Source organism: Chanos chanos, chromosome 2 (genome assembly GCF_902362185.1).
Source record: "Chanos chanos chromosome 2, fChaCha1.1, whole genome shotgun sequence".
NCBI classification, from domain to species: Eukaryota; Metazoa; Chordata; class Actinopteri; order Gonorynchiformes; family Chanidae; genus Chanos; species Chanos chanos.
In genome coordinates, this window is record NC_044496.1 from 33,656,803 (window position 1) to 33,679,871 (window position 23,069).

Below are 23,069 nucleotides of genomic sequence, written 5' to 3' on the forward strand. Positions count from 1 at the left end.
GCTTTCTTACTGCCACACAACCTCTCAAACCTGCAGCTCGAAGTCTTCTCTTAACAGTTGAAACTGATATTTGCTTACTTCAACCACTGTTAAGTTGTGCTTGAAGCTGTTGTCCTGTGAGACGCCTGTCACGCAAGCTGCTGACTCTCAGAAACGTATCTTCTGCTTTTGTTGTGGCTTTGGGTCTGCCGGACCTCTTCCTGTCAGAGTTTCCTCCAGTTTCCAAATGCCTTTTGATGGTGTAGGAAACTGTACTCACTGACACTTTGGCTCTCTTTGCAATCTCTCTAAAAGAAAGACCTACGCTCCTCAAGGTTATAATGGTTTGTCTGTCTTCCTTTGTTAATTGCCTTTTTCTTGCCATTATGATAGCAATATGCTACTTCCTGCAGTGCAATATTGTCCAAATAATGCTATATATATATATATATATATATATATATATATATATATATATATATACACACACACACACACATTTTTTTTTACTTTATTGTTAACAATCAAAAAAATGATTGCATGGCCCTGCCCTCCACAGCCATTAGAATACAGTCTGTGATGGACTGCTGACCCGTCCAAGGTGTTTCCCTGCCTTTTGCCCTATGAGCGCTGGGATAGGCTCCAGCACCCCCCACGACCCTAATTAGGATAAGCGGCTTAGATAATGAGTGAGTGAGTGAGAATATAGTGCATAAATGCATTAATGCAGCAAAGCTTTCTCTGCTTTATAATGTCCTGATACCCCACTAATGCTCTCCTTTCCCCCCCTCATCTTTTGTGTGTGTGTGTCTCATATGCTTGAGTATTGAGGTCTTGTGTATGTGTAGTGGTCTTCTTCCCAGGTGTGCCCTGCCCCCCTCCACTGGCCCATCCTCACTGTCCTCTTAATCCCTCCCTGTCATCATCCTTATCACCATCATGCCCCTTGTCCTAGCAGCTTTGTGGCTGGTCATCATCCTGTGCTGCTGTGGCTGTGTCGTCTACCTCGGTCGAGGCCCCCTGCTGCTGTTTTGTTGTCTTAATTTGTCTGCTAGTGTGTATTTTGCATTATGACTGTACTGTTTGTAATTGCTCACTGGGTCAGCACCTATTGCACACCTGTCTGGCCATGAAGGGGTCTCTTCTCTCTGTGGTCCATTTCAAGATTTCTTCCATGTTTTTCCTTGTCACACCAGGGTTTTGGGGGAGTTTTTTCTTGCCCACTATGAGGCAGGTCAGACTCTGCTCCACTCTCAGTAATTAAATCCCTTTTCTCTGGGATTTCAGTGCCAAGGGGCATGGCACGGGGAGAGTGGGTGGCAGGCTGAAGTAGAGGACATGACTGGCATTATGGGGAATATTGTGTTCTAGTCTGTTCTTATAAACATTCAGCTGGACTTATCAGAATATAATTTTTTAAAAGATTGCATCAGCAATTAACCATCTTTGTCAAGGCTTTGAATGAAGACTTAAAATCCTCCTCACTGAACAAATGTACCTTACTGTATTACATGTATTACACATGTATTGTATTATCTCTTTACTGAACACATGCACTGTGTCCCATATTATATTGTCTTTACTGAACACATGCAGGGTGGCGCGGTGGGTAGTGCTGTCGCCTCACAGCAAGAAGGTCTCAGGTTTGATTCCCTTTCCATGTTCTCTCCGTGTCTGCGTGGGTTTACTCCAGGAGCTCCGGTTTCCTCATACAGTCCAAAGACATGCAGGTTAGGTGAATTGGAGACACTAAATTGCCCCTAGGTATGAATGTGAGTGTGTTTGTCTGTGTGTCTGCCCTGCGATGGACTGGTGACCTGTCCAGGGTATTTCCTCACCTGGGATAGACTCCATACTATATTGTATTGTCTTTACTGAACACGGGTACTGTATCCTGTATTCTATGTGAACAGCTTTACTATCGACTAAAGAGCCATGCAGAAGATGTACCATTACACTGAATCTCCACACATTCACAAAAATCATAAAAGTACCTGTATTTCTACAATGCTTTTGTCACGGGTACTTTACTCAGTTTTCCTGTTATCTACCTCACTTCCACATTAAACTAGGAAAACATTCACTATATTCAAATATTCAACAGTCATACAAAAGGCAGGACCACCACAGCATTATTGTTTTCACTGTAGTTTGCGGTTTGCATTAAACCACTGTGGTATAAGTGAAACAAGAGAAGAATGTGTACAGAGAAGCCTGGGGTGAGAATGTGTGTAAAGCTAGATACTTAAGTCAGGATGCATTACAGACAGGTAAAACAGACACGTAAACACCTGTATTCACACACACACACACACACACACACACACGTTTGTACTAGTGCTACAAACTGTTCAACATTTTATTTCATTATTACAGATTTTGACCCATTTTACAACTTACCACCACCAATGCTCCTGTTTTGTAGAGTATACTGGTTTGAATGAAATCCAGCTCTGTGCATGATTTCTTTTTCTCTGTTTAAAGCACATTTCCCAGAGGCAAGATAGCACAGATGTTTGTTTATTATTATGCTTTATACATTTCTACTTTTCATTTCCATTACATGGGTGACACACATTCCTTGGTAGACTAAGGACAATGAGGATGTTGTTGTGTTGTGGTTGGTAAGTACCACAGTGAGCAGAGAGGACAAATGACCTGTGCTGTCTGTAATGCAGTCCACAGAGAACATATTAAAACACATTGACACCACGGCATTTTCAGCCGTCTGCCTGACACGCCCTGGTGACAGGGGGTGGGGTTCAGGGTCTGGCACACTGGGGTCATCACCCTCACCAAAGATGGGTTTCCCTGATCTCAGCGATGACCTGGCTGGCCTTCTGCAGGGCCTGGAGGTGTTACAAACAATATGTTAAACCTATCAGTGTATGTTCACTCACATCATTAATGCATGAAAACCAGTAATGTTAACAATGCTTAGTGCTCTGATGCCACTCTGACCAATGACTAACCAAGATTCTGATGACCTTAGGACAGATCATTGTGATTGGTTAGACTATGGTGATAGTGACACATTCCCTGTTTCTAGCACACTGCACTTTTGCATTTAATCCTTTAGCCTGTCTGTACATGCTTAGGAGCACAGACACAAACTTACAGATGTGTTTACAACACATGTCTAAAGACATATAAACACAGACAAGTCTAGACATGTTTACAGAGGTGTTTACACAAATGTTTACAGCCGAGTCTAGACACATATGTTTACAGACAGGTAACTGACCTTGAGCATGTCGGCAGCCTCGTTGCGGCGTTGAGCCATGTCCTCAGACTCTGTGAGCAGGTCGTCCAGAAGAGCCGGTTTATACAGCTGCCCTACCAATTCACTCTGTAAACTGTCCTTCACATAGTTCACCAAGAAGTGCATCACAGCCTTTGGCACACTGCACAGAGAGAGAGACATGTGCGCGTTAGAGAGAAAGACAGAGAGAGAGAGAGAGAGAGAGAGAGAGAGAGGGGTTGGTAGACGGAGAGGTTGGTAACAGTCATTGTGGGAATGGTGAGGGAACAGGCTGCTGATTAAAAAAAAAAAAAAGGGGGTTGTGCACCTGTCCTGAATGTTTTTGCGGACGATGAGGAAGTAGGACTTGATAAGCCTCTCGATGACCTCACAGTCTCTTTGTTCACGAGCTGACAGCTTCCTGGCCACAGGAACAGGCTGGACAGTCAAATTAAATCACAATCAACTTACAAATTCCAATCAAATTACAACACTAATACCTGTCAGCTCCTCCCACACACAAACAGTCAAACCAAACGATGCACACACATGATCCACACACATTGTCAAACCAAATGATGCACACACATAAACAAACTATCCACACACCCACTGTGACACCTTATGTCAGAGAGGTTTGGCCTATAGCAGACGTTCACAGTTAGCATAATTTGACTGTTCCTCAGTTTTGCAAACCTCATTGTTAACCACTACACAAAAAAACTAAAGTGCTGACAGGGAGTGACTGAGACTCACCACGTCCAGTAGGTTGACTGCATGCCCTTTCTGAGGGCTGGCTGGGAGTGTGCTCTGTAACTTAGCCTTGTCTTCAGGCAGACCGTCCTCGCCCTTCTTCAGCATCCCCCTCCAGTTCCCCGTGCCTCCATCCTGATCTCCCTGGGCTCCTCCGGCTACAACCTGCACAGTAACACACACACACACACACACACACACACACACACACAATTTCAGATAGAGGCACAGAATTCACATATTCTCTCTCTCTCACACACAGACACACAAACACACATACAACTACACAGAGTCTCAGAAAGAGGAGCAGAATTCACACACACACACACACACATACAGAGTCTCAGAGAGAGGCGCAGAATTCACACACACACACACACACACACACACACACACACACAGTCTCAGAGAGAGGCACAGTATTCACACACACACACGCACAGTCTAAGAGAGAGGTGCAGAATTCACACATTCACACATACTCACTCAAACACACACACACACACACACACACACACACACACACAAATACACAGAGTCTCAGAGAGAGGATCAGAATTCACACACACACACACACACACATACAGAGTCTCAGACAGAGAGGCGCAGAATTTGCACACACACACACGTGCACGCACACACACGCACACACAGTCTCAGAGAGAGGCACAGTATTCACACACACACAGCCCTCTGCTGGGAAACTTTAGAGAAATACACTGTTTGTTTTTAGGCTCTTGATTGGACAGAGAGAACAGGCATCTCTGTCTGCTATCTTACACAGCAGTCAGCATGGCCCGGAGTTCAATCATAAACTATACTGGTCTGAGACTCAAAAACAAACCACTGCCACTTACTGACACCACCGTCAAACTCACAGTGCCAAGAAAGATACCAAACAGCAAAAACCAAGCTACAAACTTCACTCTGAAATATTCTGCTAAAGCATAAGAACAATATCACTGCATTTGCCCTAGAGATGGTGTTCAGCATGCAGGATGAGGACATAGGGAAGCGGCCAGCTCAACATTCACACAAACACTCCTGTTCCCCACATTCACACAGTCAGACACTCCTGTTCTGAACATTCAAACAGTCAAACACTCCTGTTCTGAACATTCACACAGTCAGACACTCCTGTTCTGAACATTCACACAGTCAAACACTCCTGTTCTGAACATTCACACAAACACTCCTGTTCTAAACATTCACACAGTCAAACACTCCTGTTCTCCACATTCACACAGTCAAACACTCCTGTTCTAAACATTCACACAGTCAAACACTCCTGTTCTCCACATTCACACAGTCAAACACTCCTGTTCTCCACATTCACACAGTCAAACACTCCTGTTCTGAACATTCACACAGTCAGACACTCCTGTTCTCCACATTCACACAGTCAAACACTCCTGTTCTAAACATTCACACAGTCAAACACTCCTGTTCTGAACATTCACACAGTCAAACACTCCTGTTCTCCACATTCACACAGTCAAACACTCCTGTTCTGAACATTCACACAGTCAGACACTCCTGTTCTCCACATTCACACAGTCAAACACTCCTGTTCTCCACATTCACACAGTCAAACACTCCTGTTCTCCACAGTCACACAGTCAAACACTCCTGTTCTCCACAGTCACACAGTCAAACACTCCTGTTCTGAACATTCACACAGTCAAACACTCCTGTTCTGAACATTCACACAGTCAGACACTCCTGTTCTCCACATTCACACAGTCAGACACTCCTGTTCTGAACATTCACACAGTCAAACACTCCTGTTCTCCACATTCACACTATCAAACACTCCTGTTCTAAACATTCACACAGTCAAACACTCCTGTTCTGAACATTCACACAGTCAAACACTCCTGTTCTCCACATTCACACAGTCAAACACTCCTGTTCTCCACATTCACACAGTCAAACACTCCTTTTCTGAACATTCACACAGTCAAACACTCCTGTTCTCCACATTCACACAGTCAAACACTCCTTTTCTGAACATTCACACAGTCAAACACTCCTGTTCTCCACATTCACACAGTCAAACACTCCTGTTCTCCACATTCACACAAACACTCCTTTTCTAAACATTCACACAGTCAAACACTCCTGTTCTGAACATTCACACAGTCAAACACTCCTGTTCTCCACATTCACACAGTCAAACACTCCTGTTCTGAACATTCACACAGTCAGACACTCCTGTTCTGAACATTCACACAGTCAAACACTCCTGTTCTCCACATTCACACAGTCAGACACTCCTGTTCTGAACATTCACACAGTCAAACACTCCTGTTCTGAACATTCACACAAACACTCCTGTTCTCCACATTCACACAGTCAAACACTCCTGTTCTAAACATTCACACAGTCAAACACTCCTGTTCTGAACATTCACACAGTCAAACACTCCTGTTCTCCACATTCACACAGTCAAACACTCCTGTTCTGAACATTCACACAGTCAAACACTCCTGTTCTGAACATTCACACAGTCAGACACTCCTGTTCTCCACATTCACACAGTCAAACACTCCTGTTCTCCACATTCACACAGTCAAACACTCCTGTTCTCCACATTCACACAAACACTCCTTTTCTAAACATTCACACAGTCAAACACTCCTGTTCTGAACATTCACACAGTCAAACACTCCTGTTCTGAACATTCACACAGTAAAACACTCCTGCTCTCCACATTCACACAGTCAAACACTCCTGTTCTAAACATTCACACAGTCAGACACTCCTGTTCTGAACATTCACACAGTCAAACACTCCTGTTCTGAACATTCACACAGTCAAACACTCCTGTTCTCCACATTCACACAGTCAGACACTCCTGTTCTGAACATTCACACAGTCAAACACTCCTGTTCTGAACATTCACACAAACACTCCTGTTCTCCACATTCACACAGTCAAACACTCCTGTTCTAAACATTCACACAGTCAAACACTCCTGTTCTGAACATTCACACAGTCAAACACTCCTGTTCTGAACATTCACACAGTCAAACACTCCTGTTCTGAACATTCACACAGTCAAACACTCCTGTTCTCCACATTCACACAGTCAAACACTCCTGTTCTCCACATTCACACAGTCAAACACTCCTGTTCTGAACATTCACACAGTCAAACACTCCTGTTCTGAACATTCACACAGTCAAACACTCCTGTTCTCCACATTCACACAAACACTCCTTTTCTAAACATTCACACAGTCAAACACTCCTGTTCTGAACATTCACACAGTCAAACACTCCTGTTCTGAACATTCACACAGTCAAACACTCCTGTTCTCCACATTCACACAGTCAAACACTCCTGTTCTAAACATTCACACAGTCAAACACTCCTGTTCTAAACATTCACACAGTCAAACACTCCTGTTCTAAACATTTACACAGTCAAACACTCCTGTTCTCCACATTCACACAGTCAAACACTCCTGTTCTCCACATTCACACAGTCAAACACTCCTGTTCTCTACATTCACACAAACACTCCTTTTCTAAACATTCACACAGTCAAACACTCCTGTTCTGAACATTCACACAGTCAAACACTCCTGTTCTGAACATTCACACAGTCAAACACTCCTTTTCTAAACATTCACACAGTCAAACACTCCTGTTCTAAACATTCACACAGTCAAACACTCCTGTTCTAAACATTCACACAGTCAAACACTCCTGTTCTAAACATTTACACAGTCAAACACTCCTGTTCTCCACATTCACACAGTCAAACACTCCTGTTCTAAACATTCACACAGTCAAACACTCCTGTTCTGCTGCTGTGTGGTCTGGGTGTGTCCTTTGGAGGTGGCCAACCAGTGGTGAGTCTCTGAGAGGGATTGTAACATATCTCACAGGGCAATGAAGACCAAGCAGAGCAGAGAGCACTAGCACCTGCCTCCTAATAGTTGACCAAACTATTAGTCGATGAGAACAGTCTTAGTCAACCAGGTTTTCATTGGTCGGTTAGTCACAGAAGAAAAAACAAACAAACAAAAAAACCCTCAAAGTCCATTCTGGAGCTGCGCCTTGCTCTTAAAAAAGTTATTAGACTATGTCGGGCAGGAAATGATCCAAAGCGTGGGATCATTTCGAGTGTGTAAAGGATGACCCCGAGAAGGTGACATGCAAACTCTGCATGCAAAGATTCGCCTATTATTCGTCGACCTCAAACGTGACTTATCATCTGAAACATGTAAGTAGCCTAACGTTATTATTCCATTATGCTGAAAAATTAATGGCCTAATTGTGTGGCCTGGGAGAACCTGTCGGATGTCGCTGCCACTCAGAATGAAATCAATGTCATAAACAACTCGTCGACTAATGGCTTGAACTAACGACTACTAGTCGACTAGGTAAATCTTTGGTCGGGGGCAGCCCTTGAGAGCACACTGTCTGCCATGCATTGCTGCAGTCTCAAGGACAGTGTCAGTGCTCAGGTGGAGGTGAGGGTGGTGGGGGTGGGGATTGTAGACAACTATGCGTTCATATCCCAGCAGGCCAGTGTTAGTCATGAGCGGCGCGGAGCCACACACCTTGGGAGCCTCTCCCTCAGCGGGGGGGTGCTCAGTGGGGGACAGGGACTGTCCACTGGGACCTTTAAGGGACTGAAGAGAGAGAGGGAGTGGAGAAAAGAGAGAGAGAGACTAAACACAAAGCTACAAGCTACAAGCTACAAGCAGAAGGACAGAATACAGCCAGCTTTTTACAAGAAAAAAAGGAAGGATGAGAAGGATGAAACTGACGAGACTCTCTGTGGAGTTCAGAGAGGGTTAAGAGGACTGACTGTACTTATTCAGTATGTACTGGAAAAAAAGGGATGTACACATAGTTCTGAAAAAGAGACACAGTGCACTGTTCCTTGGTAAGAAATGAGATGTACCTTATCACGCGGTACTGCTGAGGGCAGGTCTCTCATTCTGTTCCTCCTCTGCTCCTGGACACAAAATATTACAAAATTACCACAAACAAACATCACCTGAACATCAGTCTATAGCAATGTTCAGTGTGCCCACAGGGGAACAAACCCGTACAGAGAAAGCCAATCAACACTGTACCCACAGAGTCAGTACAAAACAACCACTGACAAATGATCCACATCATCAATTACATCACCACTGTTTTATTACAAAGGTGTTTTTTTATTTTACTAAAATCACTAGCTGGCCCCACAGTTACAGCTATGACACTATACTGTGCAGGCCTGGCTGAAGCATGGAGAAACCTCCAATATAAAACAGTACTAAAACAGATGGTGCCTTTAAGCATTATCAGAGACTGTCTTTGAAGTTTTATTTCAGTGGTTTGTACTGACAGGGTCATCAGCTCTTACCTCTATGTTATTGTTCATGAGACCACAGGCATCGGCAAAGTCTGGGTGTTTAGTGTTGATGTAGGCTAATTCAATAGCAACCAGGTTATGAACCTGAAAGACAGGGAGACAGGGAGAGGGTTCAGTCAAACTGTGGAGAGGATGGAACTGAAGTCCAGACAGGAGTCAGTGCTGAATTTGGGGGCAGGTACGTACCATGTCATTGGTGACGGGCAGTCTTTTCCTCAGGAGAGAGGTCACCACCTCAACTATGGCATCATGCAGCTTTGGAAACCTCAGCAACTCCTGAACACAGGCAAATCCAGCTTACAGACATGTAATGCAAACAGATCAGTCTAAAGCTTACTACAATACTGTATGAAAGGGTACATCAGAGGAGAGTGTCTGCATGTTTGTGTAATATAGCGTATACCTGTGCTGCGTACAATGAACTATAATAGGGTTTGTGTGTGTGTAGATTTGTATAGTGCATACCTGTGTGTTGTATAACAGAGCATGTAAGGGAGTGAGTGTGTGTGTGCAGTATAGTGTATAACTGTGTGTTGTATGATAGAGTATATCAGGGAGTGTCTGTGTGTGTGTTTATATGTGAGTGTAGTTCAGTATTGTGTATACCTATGTGCTATCTGGGGCAGTTTGTTCCTTTGTGCGATTGGGTGAGGGTATTTTTCTATTACATTCTACCACAGTGTTACGCTAGCTGTGACTGTTCTAGACAGTTTGTCCTGCCTCTGAATATCATGGTTGTTTTCCGTGGAGTACCGCCCCTTTTGGGCGATTTCAGTCTGATTGAAAATCGCCCAGATATTTCTGATAGACTCTCATGTTAAGGCAATTTTTTCGAACTGCAGGCATTGCAATCTGTATGGGTTCCGGGAGGGCTTGCACTAACCCGCTTTCGTCATACGTAACCTGGTGTAGGGATTGCTGGGGCAGCCAGCAAACTTATCATATTCAACGTCAACATGGCTAATTTTAGCTGAAGTTAGAGCAACTCGATCGTTGGACGGAAATATTGGACGTGGTGCAGGGAAACCACGCTTCAAGTTGTGGAGTTTGCTCAGCCAGTGCCTTTCACTATGCATTTAAGCCTATGCATTTACGCCTGCGTGTGTACATCTAAAAAGCTCATCTGTTTGTTGTACTACTTTTGGCAGATTGCTTGATTCACATAAAAATGCTTCTGTTGAGAATAACAGACTGTAAAATTTTGTGAAGCCTTTGAGTTGGCCTTGTGTGGACATAATGAGAGTGAGAGCTTGAAAAGAATTAAAACTTTTCTCAGAAACACCATGACCCAGGAGAGGCTGAATGCATTGACCATGCTGTCAATGGAGAAGAGACTGGTGACTGAGAAAAGTTTGCCACCACTGTTTGTGTGTGTTTGTGTGTGTGTAGTTTAGTATTGTGTATACCTGTGTGCTGTAGTTACTGTGTGTGCGTGTTTGTGTGTGTGTGGGTGTAGTTTAATATTGTGTATACCTGTGTGTTGTAGTTACTGTGTGTGTGTGTGGGTGTAGTTTAGTATTCTGTATACCTGTGTGCTGTAGTTACTGTGTGTGTGTGTTTGTGTGTGTGTAGTTTAGTATTCTGTATACCTGTGTGCTGTAGTTACTTTGTGTTTGTGTGTGTGTGTGTGTAGTTTAGTATTCTGTATACTTGTGTGCTGTAGTTACTGTGTGTGCGTGTTTGTGTGTGTGTGGGTGTAGTTTAGTATTGTGTATACCTGTGTGTTGTAGTTGCTGTGTGTGTGTGTGTTTGTGTGTGTGTGGGTGTAGTTTAGTATTCTGTATACCTGTGTGCTGTAGTTACTGTGTGTGTGTGTGTGTGTGTGTGTGTGTGTGTGTGTGGGTGTAGTTTAGTATTCTGTATACCTGTGTGCTGTAGTTACTGTGTGTGTGCGTGTTTGTGTGTGTGTGTGGGTGTAGTTTAGTATTCTGTATACCTGTGTGCTGTAGTTACTGTGTGTGTGTGTTTGTGTGTGTGTGGGTGTAGTTTAGTATTGTGTATACCTGTGTGCTGTAGTTACTGTGTGTGCGTGTTTGTGTGTGTGTGGGTGTAGTTTAGTATTCTGTATACCTGTGTGCTGTAGTTACTGCAGTGCTGGATAATCCTCTGCATCTCTTCGTGCACCAGTTCCACGCAGCGCAGGCTGGGCTCCTCCAGACGCTTCACCTGTCTCTTCACCAGCAGTTCAAACGACACCTCAGGCACAAACAGAGCAGGACGAGGGCCCTGTACCCACACACACACATACAAAAAAGTACATTACCCAGCACTCTCTCTGATACACACACAAACAGTATATTTGAGTTTTGTCAGAATCTCAGACTTCTTGGTGGGTGGTGTCATAAACATGGAGTATGTCAAGCAGAGGACTTCTGTGATATCATTTTGAAATCCTGACAAACAGAGACCAGGTCATTCAGCATACACACAGGACAAATACACATACTACTAAAAATGCCAGTGTAAGACAAAGCAGAAAAAGAGAAACTTTTCAACTTCTAAAAGTCATATAGTCAAAAAGATATTTCACCAGACAAACAGAGGAGATGGACTGAAAGCTAGGCTGACCCACCGTGGCGTTTCTGATGGCCGTTAACACATCTATTGTGGTGAGTCCACCAAGAGGGTCCACAGACTCCAGGGTCCTGCCAAATGTCTCATGGAATATATAACAAATCCTCGCTCCACCACACCTAAACAAAAGACATACAACACACACACATTCAGAGACACCCTGTTATATTAACTATGTGTGCCCACATTTGCTCTGTAAGGGACATAGCGATATTCCTATAAAGCAGTAAATCATTAGGGCGACTTACAGCTCGGCTGTCTCGATATATTTGGCCGTGCCCTCAATGGTGTTGCAGTATTCAGTGGCAAACTTGGTGATAAGCTGGAGCAGCGTGGCACTCTTATCATCCACCGGTTCGCCGTAGCTACTGAGCAGGGACTGGTACTGGGCAGCCAGTACGTTGATGCGGGTTTTCAGCTCTGGTAAACAGTCTCTGATATGGTGCATCAGCAGCCTGACAGAACACAGCCAGCACAACGTACTGTCAATGCAAAGACCTCCGAGCACACACAACACAGATTACAGACTCAGACTACAGCACACAACACAGATTACAGACTCAGACTACAGTACACAACACAGATTACAGACTCAGACTACAGCACACAACACAGATTACAGACTCAGACTACAGCACACAACACAGATTACAGACTCAGACTACAGCACACAACCCAGATTACAGACTCAGACTACAGCACACAACCCAGATTACAGACTCAGACTACAGCACACAATACAGATTACAGGATCAAACTACAGCACACAACCCAGATTACAGACTCAGACTACAGCACACAACACAGATTACAGACTCAGACTACAGCACACAACCCAGATTACAGACTCAGACTACAGCACACAACCCAGATTACAGACTCAGACTACAGCACACAACCCAGATTACAGACTAAGACTACAGTACACAACACAGATTACAGACTCAGACACTACAGTAATACAATAATACAATACAAGTCCTTATTCAAAACACAAAGACTACAGTACACAACATAACTCCTTATTCAGACACTTGTCAGAACTGTCTGGAGAAAAAGTGACTGAAGTCTTCAGGGAGCCCATTTCATTGGAATGTGTTCGTGGTGAACACACACACATGCACACTATAGCACTATCCTAACATTAATGATCTAGTTAACTGCAGTGCATTAAAACAGTCTGACCACACAGAGGAGACAAACACACACCTATTGAGTGTCCGGGCCAAATATTTGGTTCCATTTCTGTTTGCAAGTGAGGGATATTTCTTCTGTAGGAAGGCATGCTCATCTCGGATCGCATCAGCCACGGTTTTCTTATTGTTTATATCCAACTGACTCCTGTACAAGACACAAATCCATCACGTACAGTTCATCATTTCCTCTGAGTATAATGTGTCAAATACAATGTATTTTTACTGTACCTGTTGACCACTCCAATGAGACCCAGTTTGACTGGAATGACTCTACCCATCAGGACATCCATGGCATCAGTGCCAGCATCCATCAAGTCCAGTTTGGTCACCACAGCAAGTGTTCTACGCCCTGACAACAAGACAACAAACAGGCCTACACATCAGAGACTGACACCAGCTGGGTCACTGTACTTCCCAGATACACACTCACTTTATTACAGAAGCCTCACAAGTACATTATAAATGTGCCAAGGGACAGACCACAGCCCATCTGCTGTCTTGCACAATATGTTAGCCACCCTCCCTCTTCTCCATTCATCGATGGTCAGTTTCTGACCACAGGACCACTGTTGACCAGGTAAGTGTTTGCGTGAAAGACCATTCTCAACACAGTAGTGCCACTGAGGTGGTAATGATGTGGTAGTGGGTGTCATGGTAGTATGAGTGTATCAGACACAGCGGTGTTTTTACACATGTTAGTGTCACTGCTGGGCTAAGAGTGATCTGCCACCCAAACATATACAGCCACCAGAGGTCCTGTGGTCAGAATCTGACTAATGAGGAAGAGCTAGAGGATGTACACTGACACCATGTATCTACAGGGCAGGTGTTTCTAATGAAACGGCTGGTGAGTGAAAACTTGCCACACTGCAGTGAGCAGAGAAGTGTCCTACATAAAGAGAAATTAATCATCAGAGAACAAAAATTGGGAAAATTAGATATAAATAGACACACAATGGTGAGAGAGTGACTGAGTGAGGGGGGGGGGGGGGGGGGGGGGGGGGGGGGGACTAACCGTCAGGGTCGACCTCTCGGGCCACTTTAAGAGCCTCAGATGTGGCCATGTCTGTGTTGGCAGCAGTCACCGCTAGGATGATACAGTTTGGGTTACTGATGTATTTCAGAATGAGCTCACGTATCTGAATCTCTATGTCCTTAGGCTGGTCTCCCACCGGAACCTGAATATACACACACACGCGCACGCACACACACAGAACTGTCAGTCTGCGATGAATAAAGAGCTCTGTCAGATGTGGTGCGCAGACGTTATTGTAGTTGTAGACTTTGTTGTAGTTGCAGGGTGTCAGTACCTTGGTGATGCCAGGCAGGTCTACCAGTGTCAGGTTAACCACATGGGGAGAGAAGATCTTGAGATGAATGGGCTCATCACTGATACCCTGTAAGAAATTAAAACAGACACTAATTATAGCTGTTTATTCAACACATCTTCACAAGCAATTCCATCAACATATCCAAGCCTTAATTGCAAACAGCTGTGAGAAACTGGTCAGCAGACAGTTTCTGCTGACCACTTATGGAATCACCAGGTCTCACATACCTTATTAGTTCCAGAAATCCTTTCGGTTTCAGCTTCAATTTCTTGCCTGATTTCATCAAAATCTGTGTAGATCTTATGACACAAAGACAAAGCTGGTTAGTTCAAGAGGCAATGATTCCACACATTTATATTTCAATCAACTGAACTGATTGTAAACACACCTATTTGGCGAACAATCTGGAGAGCCCAAAAACCTTCCAGTAGTTACATATTTAATGTTGAATAAAAAACATCTCTCTTTGATCAGACAAGAAAACAAACAATTTGCTTTGTTTGACAAGATACTGAATCCATTTTAACTCAGTATAAAATAAAAGTGTGTATCTGAGGTAACTACCCAAAGAGAATTCTTTAACCAGCAAGTTTGGCCCTTGGCTGGCTCACAGCCTTACAGGTGCAGTATGATATGCTGTGATCATACCTTGTTTTTGGTGTGCAGAAACTTGCCCCATTCTTCACCATCCACACCTGTGGAGAGTACATCATAACACAGTGAACATCTCTGTGAGTCACACACAGTCTCCTGAGGCATCCTGGTCTACTGTTATGCCTGGCCTCTCTAGCCCATGTCTCTCTGGACTACCAGCCTGTTTACTTACACACCTGTGCTCCAGGTTCTGTAACGCTCTATTGCAACCTTTCTGACTGAGCAAACAAACGCACTGAACACATCAGAGCTTCGCTGTACAAGCAAATCACATTAAAGATAAAACAAAACAAATGAAAAAATGCCAAGCACAGTGTGTTATGGGTAGATCAAGCTATAAACAAAGCTCTTGGTCTTTTTTTTCAACACAGCTTTTTCTCTAATTCTCTATTACATTAAAGGTGAACTAGCAAGTGATAGGCTGTTAGTGAACTACTTGCATTTATTTCAAAATTGTAAAGAATGACTGAATATGTTCAGATCAATATTTTAATCAAATGCTTATTGATTCATCCTACAGTCTTCATACTTACCAGCTCTGATATCACAACTCATCTTGTCTGTATCGTTTGAATAATGTCCCTGAGTGACTTAAGCTAAGCTATAAATCCAGCAGTGTAATCAAAGCTCTAAATCAGGAAATCAGATTCATCAAATCCCATCTCTGAGTTCTGGAGTCCTGCAGGTTTTTGCCTGGGAAACAGGCTATGCACTCTGAAACCACAACGCTAGGCTAACATGAAAACCTGCAGGACTACAGACCTCTACAGGCAGATTTGAGGAATCACGTTTGGATTCCTGTTTTATGTAAGGCCATGAAAGCAGGATGAGGGAAAAAAGGGAAAGCTGCTGAACACAAACAAAAGGCCAAGGAAAAAGGAAAAAGAGACCTTTGGAAAAGCGTCCATTTTTCCAGGCATTGGGCTCTGTGGTTTAAGAGAGATGACAGAGGAAACAAAGGTTATTGGCACGAGTGGTGACGCAGCCTGTCACATCACTGTGACCTCTCAAAGTCATCAGCTCTTTACGTTACAGCGTCAAAGTGACCAAGACACTGGCAGGAACACAGCTCAGAAGATTCTGTGCATAAAGCATGGCAAACTCTCTTTGCCTTACTGGAGCACGGTTAGCAATGTAAACTCAATCTGATCAAACACAGCAGATGTCACTGTTACTTAAAAAGATATGTAAGATTTGTAAACTATTTCCACTTCAGGAAATGGAAGCAGGTAAACAGAAGTCATAGTTCTGGAGTTTCATCCCATCTGATTTCACTAATAGAGGCATATTTGTGATAAGCTTTGAAATGGTGTGCCTGTGTAAACTGGGATGCCTACACTATTCTGACTGCATGTTTGACAAACTGCTGACCAATATACCGTGGCAGAGTTGCCTGACGGCTGTGTTGGTCAGAAATGACAGGTCCTGACCTGAAACCACCTTTTTTCACCCTTTACAAACCTCAAATTCAGAGACAATGGGTGAGAGACAAAAGTAGAGACATAAACTCACAACCCTGAACAAACACACACATTCACACCCACAACCCTGAACACTAATACACACACACTCACACCCACAAGGCTGAACACACACACACACACACACACAACCCTGACTACACACTCACTCTCATACACACGACCCAGAACAAACACACACACACACTCAAACCCACAACCCTGAAAACAAACATAGCTGAGGTACCATTTTCCTCGCCGGTCTTCCTCCTGTCCTCTGGGTCCACGTGTACCAGCTGAAGGATCAGCGGTCTGCGGGTGACGATGCCTGTTCCACGGGGTAAAAGGTCTCGGCCCACTAAGCTCTCCAGCACCGAGCTCTTCCCACTGCTCTGGGGCAGGAAATCACAAAGACAGTTTAGCTGCTCCAAAACAGATATTCCTAATGTTTGGGATATATCTGAACTAGCCTATACCTTCAGTAAAGTATGCGCTTGGATTCTGGGGAGACTTCAAATGTACTACAGTGGTGTGTGTCTTGTGGTCTGGCATTGCAGTTCCCTACACCACAGTGAAACATCCAGCGCCAAAAATAACTTTAAAACAGATCAGATCCCATCTTATAAGGCTGGCCATGTGGATATGGGCCTGTGCCTAGACAGGTAAGTAACACCAAGGTATTCTGAGGCTGTTGTGGAACCATACACTTGATCTTCCAGACAGACACAGCCTCTCAAAAGATCAGTGAAAGCCCTGGATACGACGCCTGTTCAAACCTATTAGGCTTACACCAAGACTACAGGTTGCATTCGGAGATCACCTATCTTGAGGCGGCAGCAGCTATGAAAGGATGTGTATGCATGTGGTCATTATGAGCATTGTCCGCCGGAGATCTGTGTTCCCCTTATAAGCGTCACTAGACGAGCAAGCACAGACCTGTTCGCAAACGGGTTACTACCCACAGGCTCAGTCACTACTGCATAACTTATTCTCCCGTTATGAAGTAACACGCATTTTAAATTCAGCTATTCAGTTCATAAACGTACTGAGAGCTTTCCTATTCACCTGTACACAATACCAGTATGGTGGCTTTGTATGAAACATGATATAGGGCATACCGTTTGTCGCAGCTGTGCGGATGTTAAAAGCAAAAGCCTTTTTCCTATCTCTGATAATTTAATATGAGACAAGCCGCCACCTCATATTTAACACCCAGCCAACAGAACCACTGTGTACAATAGCGCATCTTCACAAGCCAGCTAGTACAGCAAATGTTAGCGAGCTAACGTTGTGTTTAAACTGATATAATGAGGAACTTGGGCAGCAAATTATTTTTGAAAACGAACATAGACCACATTTGCCAGTGTCTATCAGCCTGAAACTAAGACAGTCTTTTAAAGACGGCAAGGTTATTCTGCTCGCACTGTAGACCAATACTGTAAGCTGCTCGACTAGCAAGTTAGCCATTCGCGAAACGTTTCATGCTTTCTAGATCACATCTGAAGTACTGTAATAGCGCATACGAATAACTTCATCTGTACAACATTTGTTTGTTTCTTACTTAACAAAGTATCTATTCAGGTGGCATAAAACCTGCTGATCAAAGTGAAAATATTAATGAGGTAATTTAAGCACATACATTTTGAAAGTGAAAATCATTTTATCTTACCTGTGTTCCAACCACTGCTATCTGTGGCAACTGTATGATATCTGCGCCTACTGTATTAAATACGTCCTGAAGTTTGTTAATGACAGGAATAAGAGCCTCCATTCTGCTGAAATTTGGTACCTGTCAAAATGAATGGACTAGCTAATCAGCTATCCTGCTAAACACAGCACAAAGTCATCCAATGTCCCTCACAGAGACACCATTAAACAACACTGCCCATGAAACTGCGCAGAGCTTCACCGTGCTGCATTGTGGGTCTGCGAGTTCACCGTAAAACAGGATTTCAGCCGTATGACACCGAACTGTCTTGACAATGAAACTACATTTCCATATACAAGTTCTGCTACGGCAACTCTAACTATGAAGAGCAGGAAAATGTTTTCAGAGCACAGAAAACTTGTGAATAAGTGAAGAGATACCGTACCTGTGATGCATTTATGTAAGTGAGTATAGGGCAGCTAAACAATAGCGCTCCAAATTTTGAATTAAACCGACCAATTCAACTGTATAAACGGAAACATGAAACATGAAGTTTTTTTTAAGAGTTCGCACAACTGCATGGCACAGCGCAAGGTTCCTTCAATGACACAGACGGACAGCTGATACATTTTTCAAGTTTATTATCATTTTTTACCGCTCAAATTCAAAATCATTTAGCTGGGCTCATCAGTGTCATTCAAATGTCCAAGTCATCCATAGGATTTAAATAATGAAAGTGCTAGATGGGTAAGCTGTTTGTGCGCTCACCACAATGACAAAGCCAGCAGGTAACACAAGTCTAAACAGATGGAGGACTGGTCTTGATTATTGCACAAACACAATTTTTAAAACACAAAACATGAGGTAATAGATGATATGTCACAGAGGAATGCCACTGTATTACATTTCTGTAACCTATTTACACTGTGGTGGATAAAGTGTTCCAGACACACTGACAGAGACTAATTTAGAAGATATGACTCATAACAACTTTAGTCAAGTACAGAAAATACAGGTTCTCATTATTTTTCCCATTAAAGTCATTGCATACAAACCACCCTCTCCTGTCTGACTATCTTTAGCGTAAAGTGTTATAAAGAAACAAAAGTCTCAATGTACCACGTCAACAACTGAAACAAAAATTAACAAAGTTCATTCTCCTTAAAACAGCTTAACAAGCTGCCAAAGAACAGAGTGGGTTGTGGTTTAGGGAGTTTATATGAATCATTCTTTTTGAGGGGAAAAAGGATAAAGAGAGAATTATGACTCCAAAGAGAAACAAACAACTGGGTTAGTTTAACATCACTTAAGTTTAGACACAGGAATATATATATATATACACACACACATATATATATATCTATACACATCTATCTATCTATCTATCTATCTATACACACACACACACACACACACACACACACATATATATATATATATGTGTGTGTGTGTGTGTGTGTGTGTGTGTGTGTGTATGTATATTTGCTGTGAAAGTGCTTGTGTATATTTCTGTTGAATTTGGATACACAGTCCTGTTCATGCGATTTGCTGAAGATTATGAGGGAAAGGCACCTCTGATAATTATTAAACAATCCATATAAATAAATACAACCACAACCAGAATACTGTTGAAAAGCAGAAAACAGAAAGCAAAATCAACATCATTTTCTTTGCAGAGAGCAACATAAGCATTAAAGTAAAACATTTTTCATAACGTGAATTCATCAATAAATGATTGTTTTTTTTCTGCGAATGGTGTGTTGGGCTGTTAGTGGAGTGATTTCATAATATCAAAAAGAAAAGAAATATTCCCTGTGTGGCCAGCTATGTTTTCACCTGCAGAATGGGCAGGTGAGTAAAGAGATTAACTCAGCTATTTGTTCATCAAAATGGCTTAAAAGGGGTCTGCAATTGAGCAGACAAAACCAAAAAGCCAACTAGTGACTGGTACAGAAGCATCCTTTCAATGGATTGGTTGGAGAATATGCCTCACTGACTACCTTATTCAGTGAATCAAACAATGAAAACAGTTACATTATCTCAAAATACTGTGATCAGAGGCCAATATGCTAAAGTAAAACAAAGAGGCACTAGAAGTCTCTCAGTATCAGTTTTGCTGACTGAAAAATCAAAAATATGGCATCTATAGCTTAACAGGTGTCACACATGTACTGGATGTATGTGTGTGTGTGTGCATGAGTGAGTGAGTGAGTGAGAGAGAGTGTGAGAGAGCGAGAGAAGGAGACAGACAGACAGAGAGAAAGAAAGAGAAAGGGATAGAGATCAGTTGTCATGGTTACCTGTGAAAAACACCACTCATTTAACCCTTCTGTAATAAATTAGATTTCACTCATAAGAAAATGAAGAACTTCATTCAGATCACAGCAGCAAACTGATAAATGTGTCTGTATTCCAGACCCAATCAAATAGCTTAATGGCCCAGAGTGCAGGCGGTTTAATGAGGCCCAGCATGCAGAGGTTCTGCCTGGGTTTCAGGAGGACGTGCAGTCTGTGTAGGTAGTGACCATATTCCCTCTGCGCTGGGTCACTGTCCTACACTGCTGTTTCACTGTGCTCTGAAACCTGCTCTCAGATCGCCTGCTGTGTCTGTCCACTGTAAACATCTTCTCCATGTCATCAAACATGTCGTCAAAGACCCCTGCACCAAATGCCCCCTGGAAATGTTTCTTATGGCGTCCATGGGCCTGCTGGTGGGTTCGGAAATGGTCCTCAAAGTGCCTCTTTTGGCGAGTATGCTGGTTCTGACTGTAAATGTCAAAGTCTCTGAACATGTCATCAAAGTTGAAGTCAAAGGGCTGGTAGAAGTGCTGCCCGGCCCCGCCCCTAATGTTCTCACTGAAAAAAGGGCTGTGCCCTGATTGGTCGTACTCTCTTCTCCTCTTCTCATCAGATAATGTTTCATATGCTGCAATGTAAGACAAGTCAGGAGACACTCAGAAGTATATACAATGTTAATTACCCTGTCATACCAACACTCAAGTCAAAAAGAATGTTGAGCAGACCAAAACAATCTGCCTCTATTTGAGAAACATTCATTCCCACATATCCTTGTAAGAACTTTAATTTGAATTTAATTTTAATTAATTTAAAATCATCCTATCATTTAGATCTACATCATGAATAAAAGATGATTAATCTGACAAATATGGGTAACACAGGGCCAAATTCTATTCTAAATTAAGGTAACTGAATGGTTCGATTTAAAACTAGTGGAACTGATAATAAAAATTGCTGCCATAATTACTGTAAAGAGGACAGGGTAGCTTCACAAACCATAAAACATCACACAAACACATAAATGTAAAACTATGCAAGCTGAGAACAGAGCTGGTACACACCTACCTTCTGCTATTTCTCTGAACTTTGCTTCAGCATCAGGGCTCTTGTTCTTATCAGGGTGGTATTTCATAGCTAGCTTGTGAAAAGCCTTCTTAATCTGGCGTTCGCTGGCGTCTTTTGGCACGCCTAGAATGTCATAGTAGTCCTTTCTGGCCAGTATAAGCTCTGTTATCATCAAGATGCACACAGCAAACATTACCACTGACTGGGCTGTAGCCATTCTGTTTATTCCTGCCAGATAAAGACAACAGAGGCAGTCTGTCTCAGCACACTGCACAGGAAACAAATTATTACAATTATTGCAGCTTTGACCCATAGGACTAATCTGATAAATGATCTGTATTTGTTTAACTGTGAGGTGTGTGTTACTGTGTGGTAAGTGCACAATTCATTTTAACAGCTGGCCTGTCAATTTTTGGCAATGACACAACAGTGGACAATTGTAGTAGGAGTAATAATAATAATAATATTAATCTTTACAAAGAACAGACATTACCAGCACTACACCCATAATCAGTTACAATAAATTATCAAACTCTCACCATGAACTAGAAATATTTTTGACCAGGTTTTTCAAAAGTAGATTTTAAAATCCAAAAGGCTGAAAGTAAGTCGACTGTGAAATATCTTGAGAAGATTTGTTTTGTCATTTTTGTACTGTGTAAAGCAAAAAGCAGTGACGTTAAATGTAATTATGAATCCTGAAACAAATAAATGAATTTATATATAGCGTTCGAATCACAACCAAGGTGATGATAACCAAGGTGCATTCGTTACCGAGATAATCAAACACTGTTTTAGTCTGTGAACTCTTCTTTTGTGACTTAAATGACAACTAACTTAGTGGCAACTGAGTTAAAGGTGAAAGGTATATGAAAAAGATTCGACTTAGCCAAAATGACATCTGTCACAAATGAGAAACTCGCTAGTTTGGCAGACCTAGCTGCCGGGATAGCGTTACCACACTACAACGAGCGAAGCAACAACTGCTTTTTCCCGTCTGTTTCGCGAAAGCGACAACAACTATAACAATATCCTGGCACTTAAAATGGGCCACGTAACATATCGCGTTATCAGCATATTAAGAAACACTAAACAGTCCTGTTTCTTAGTTTGGTTGCTCACCCTATTAGGGAGCAAATCATAATAAGAGCTGAATTCATTACATCCGGCTTACGTGTGGGAATCTCAGGGTAATGTAAACTACTTCAACAACGTGAATATCAATTAAAGTAAACATTTTAGGAGTTGTTCTCTTACCTATACAGAGGACGAGCGCTACAGAAAATGCCTGCAGTGTGTAATGGTGAGCTAGCTAGCTACGACATACACTTTTCTCATCATTCCAGAGCCGCTGCTGCCCCACAACGGAAACAACACGAATCATAATGCCATTGGTGAGTTCACCTATCACGTGACTCCTCTGAACACATGGAGCTGTGTTCAGTGACGTCTGAAATTATTCAACTTTGTTTCATTACAGTGTTGCCCTGC

The 23,069-nt window shown here is 42.7% G+C and overlaps 2 protein-coding genes across 8 annotated transcripts; both read right to left on the minus strand.

Annotated features, from left to right (window-relative positions):
- Positions 1 to 2,435: 2,435 nt before the first annotated feature.
- On the minus strand, positions 2,436 to 18,449 carry dnm1l (dynamin 1-like). Of its 7 annotated transcripts, none has more exons than XM_030794264.1 (20): positions 18,237 to 18,449; positions 16,815 to 16,959; positions 15,998 to 16,033; positions 15,102 to 15,148; positions 14,681 to 14,752; positions 14,433 to 14,519; positions 14,138 to 14,300; positions 13,351 to 13,471; positions 13,136 to 13,267; positions 12,175 to 12,381; positions 11,925 to 12,045; positions 11,423 to 11,578; positions 9,539 to 9,628; positions 9,344 to 9,436; positions 8,894 to 8,947; positions 8,543 to 8,618; positions 3,977 to 4,131; positions 3,549 to 3,658; positions 3,224 to 3,383; positions 2,436 to 2,828 (listed from the first exon to the last, which is right to left on the minus strand). In XM_030794264.1, the coding sequence occupies exons 1-20, from the start codon at positions 18,336 to 18,338 to the stop codon at positions 2,772 to 2,774; spliced, it is 2,184 nt and encodes a 727-aa protein (XP_030650124.1). In that variant the 5' UTR covers positions 18,339 to 18,449; the 3' UTR covers positions 2,436 to 2,771. The 7 variants fall into 7 exon arrangements, with proteins under 7 accessions (XP_030650124.1, XP_030650126.1, XP_030650122.1 ...); XM_030794266.1 differs by having other exon boundaries at positions 3,977 to 4,125; positions 8,540 to 8,618; XM_030794262.1 differs by having other exon boundaries at positions 3,977 to 4,138; positions 8,535 to 8,618.
- Positions 18,450 to 19,684: 1,235 nt separating this feature from the next.
- On the minus strand, positions 19,685 to 22,872 carry dnajb9a (DnaJ heat shock protein family (Hsp40) member B9a). Its single transcript, XM_030765627.1, has 3 exons — positions 22,836 to 22,872; positions 21,579 to 21,846; positions 19,685 to 21,141 (listed from the first exon to the last, which is right to left on the minus strand). Exons 2-3 carry the CDS (start codon positions 21,793 to 21,795, stop codon positions 20,708 to 20,710), a joined length of 651 nt encoding a protein of 216 aa, XP_030621487.1. The 5' UTR covers positions 21,796 to 21,846; positions 22,836 to 22,872; the 3' UTR covers positions 19,685 to 20,707.
- Positions 22,873 to 23,069: the final 197 nt, after the last annotated feature.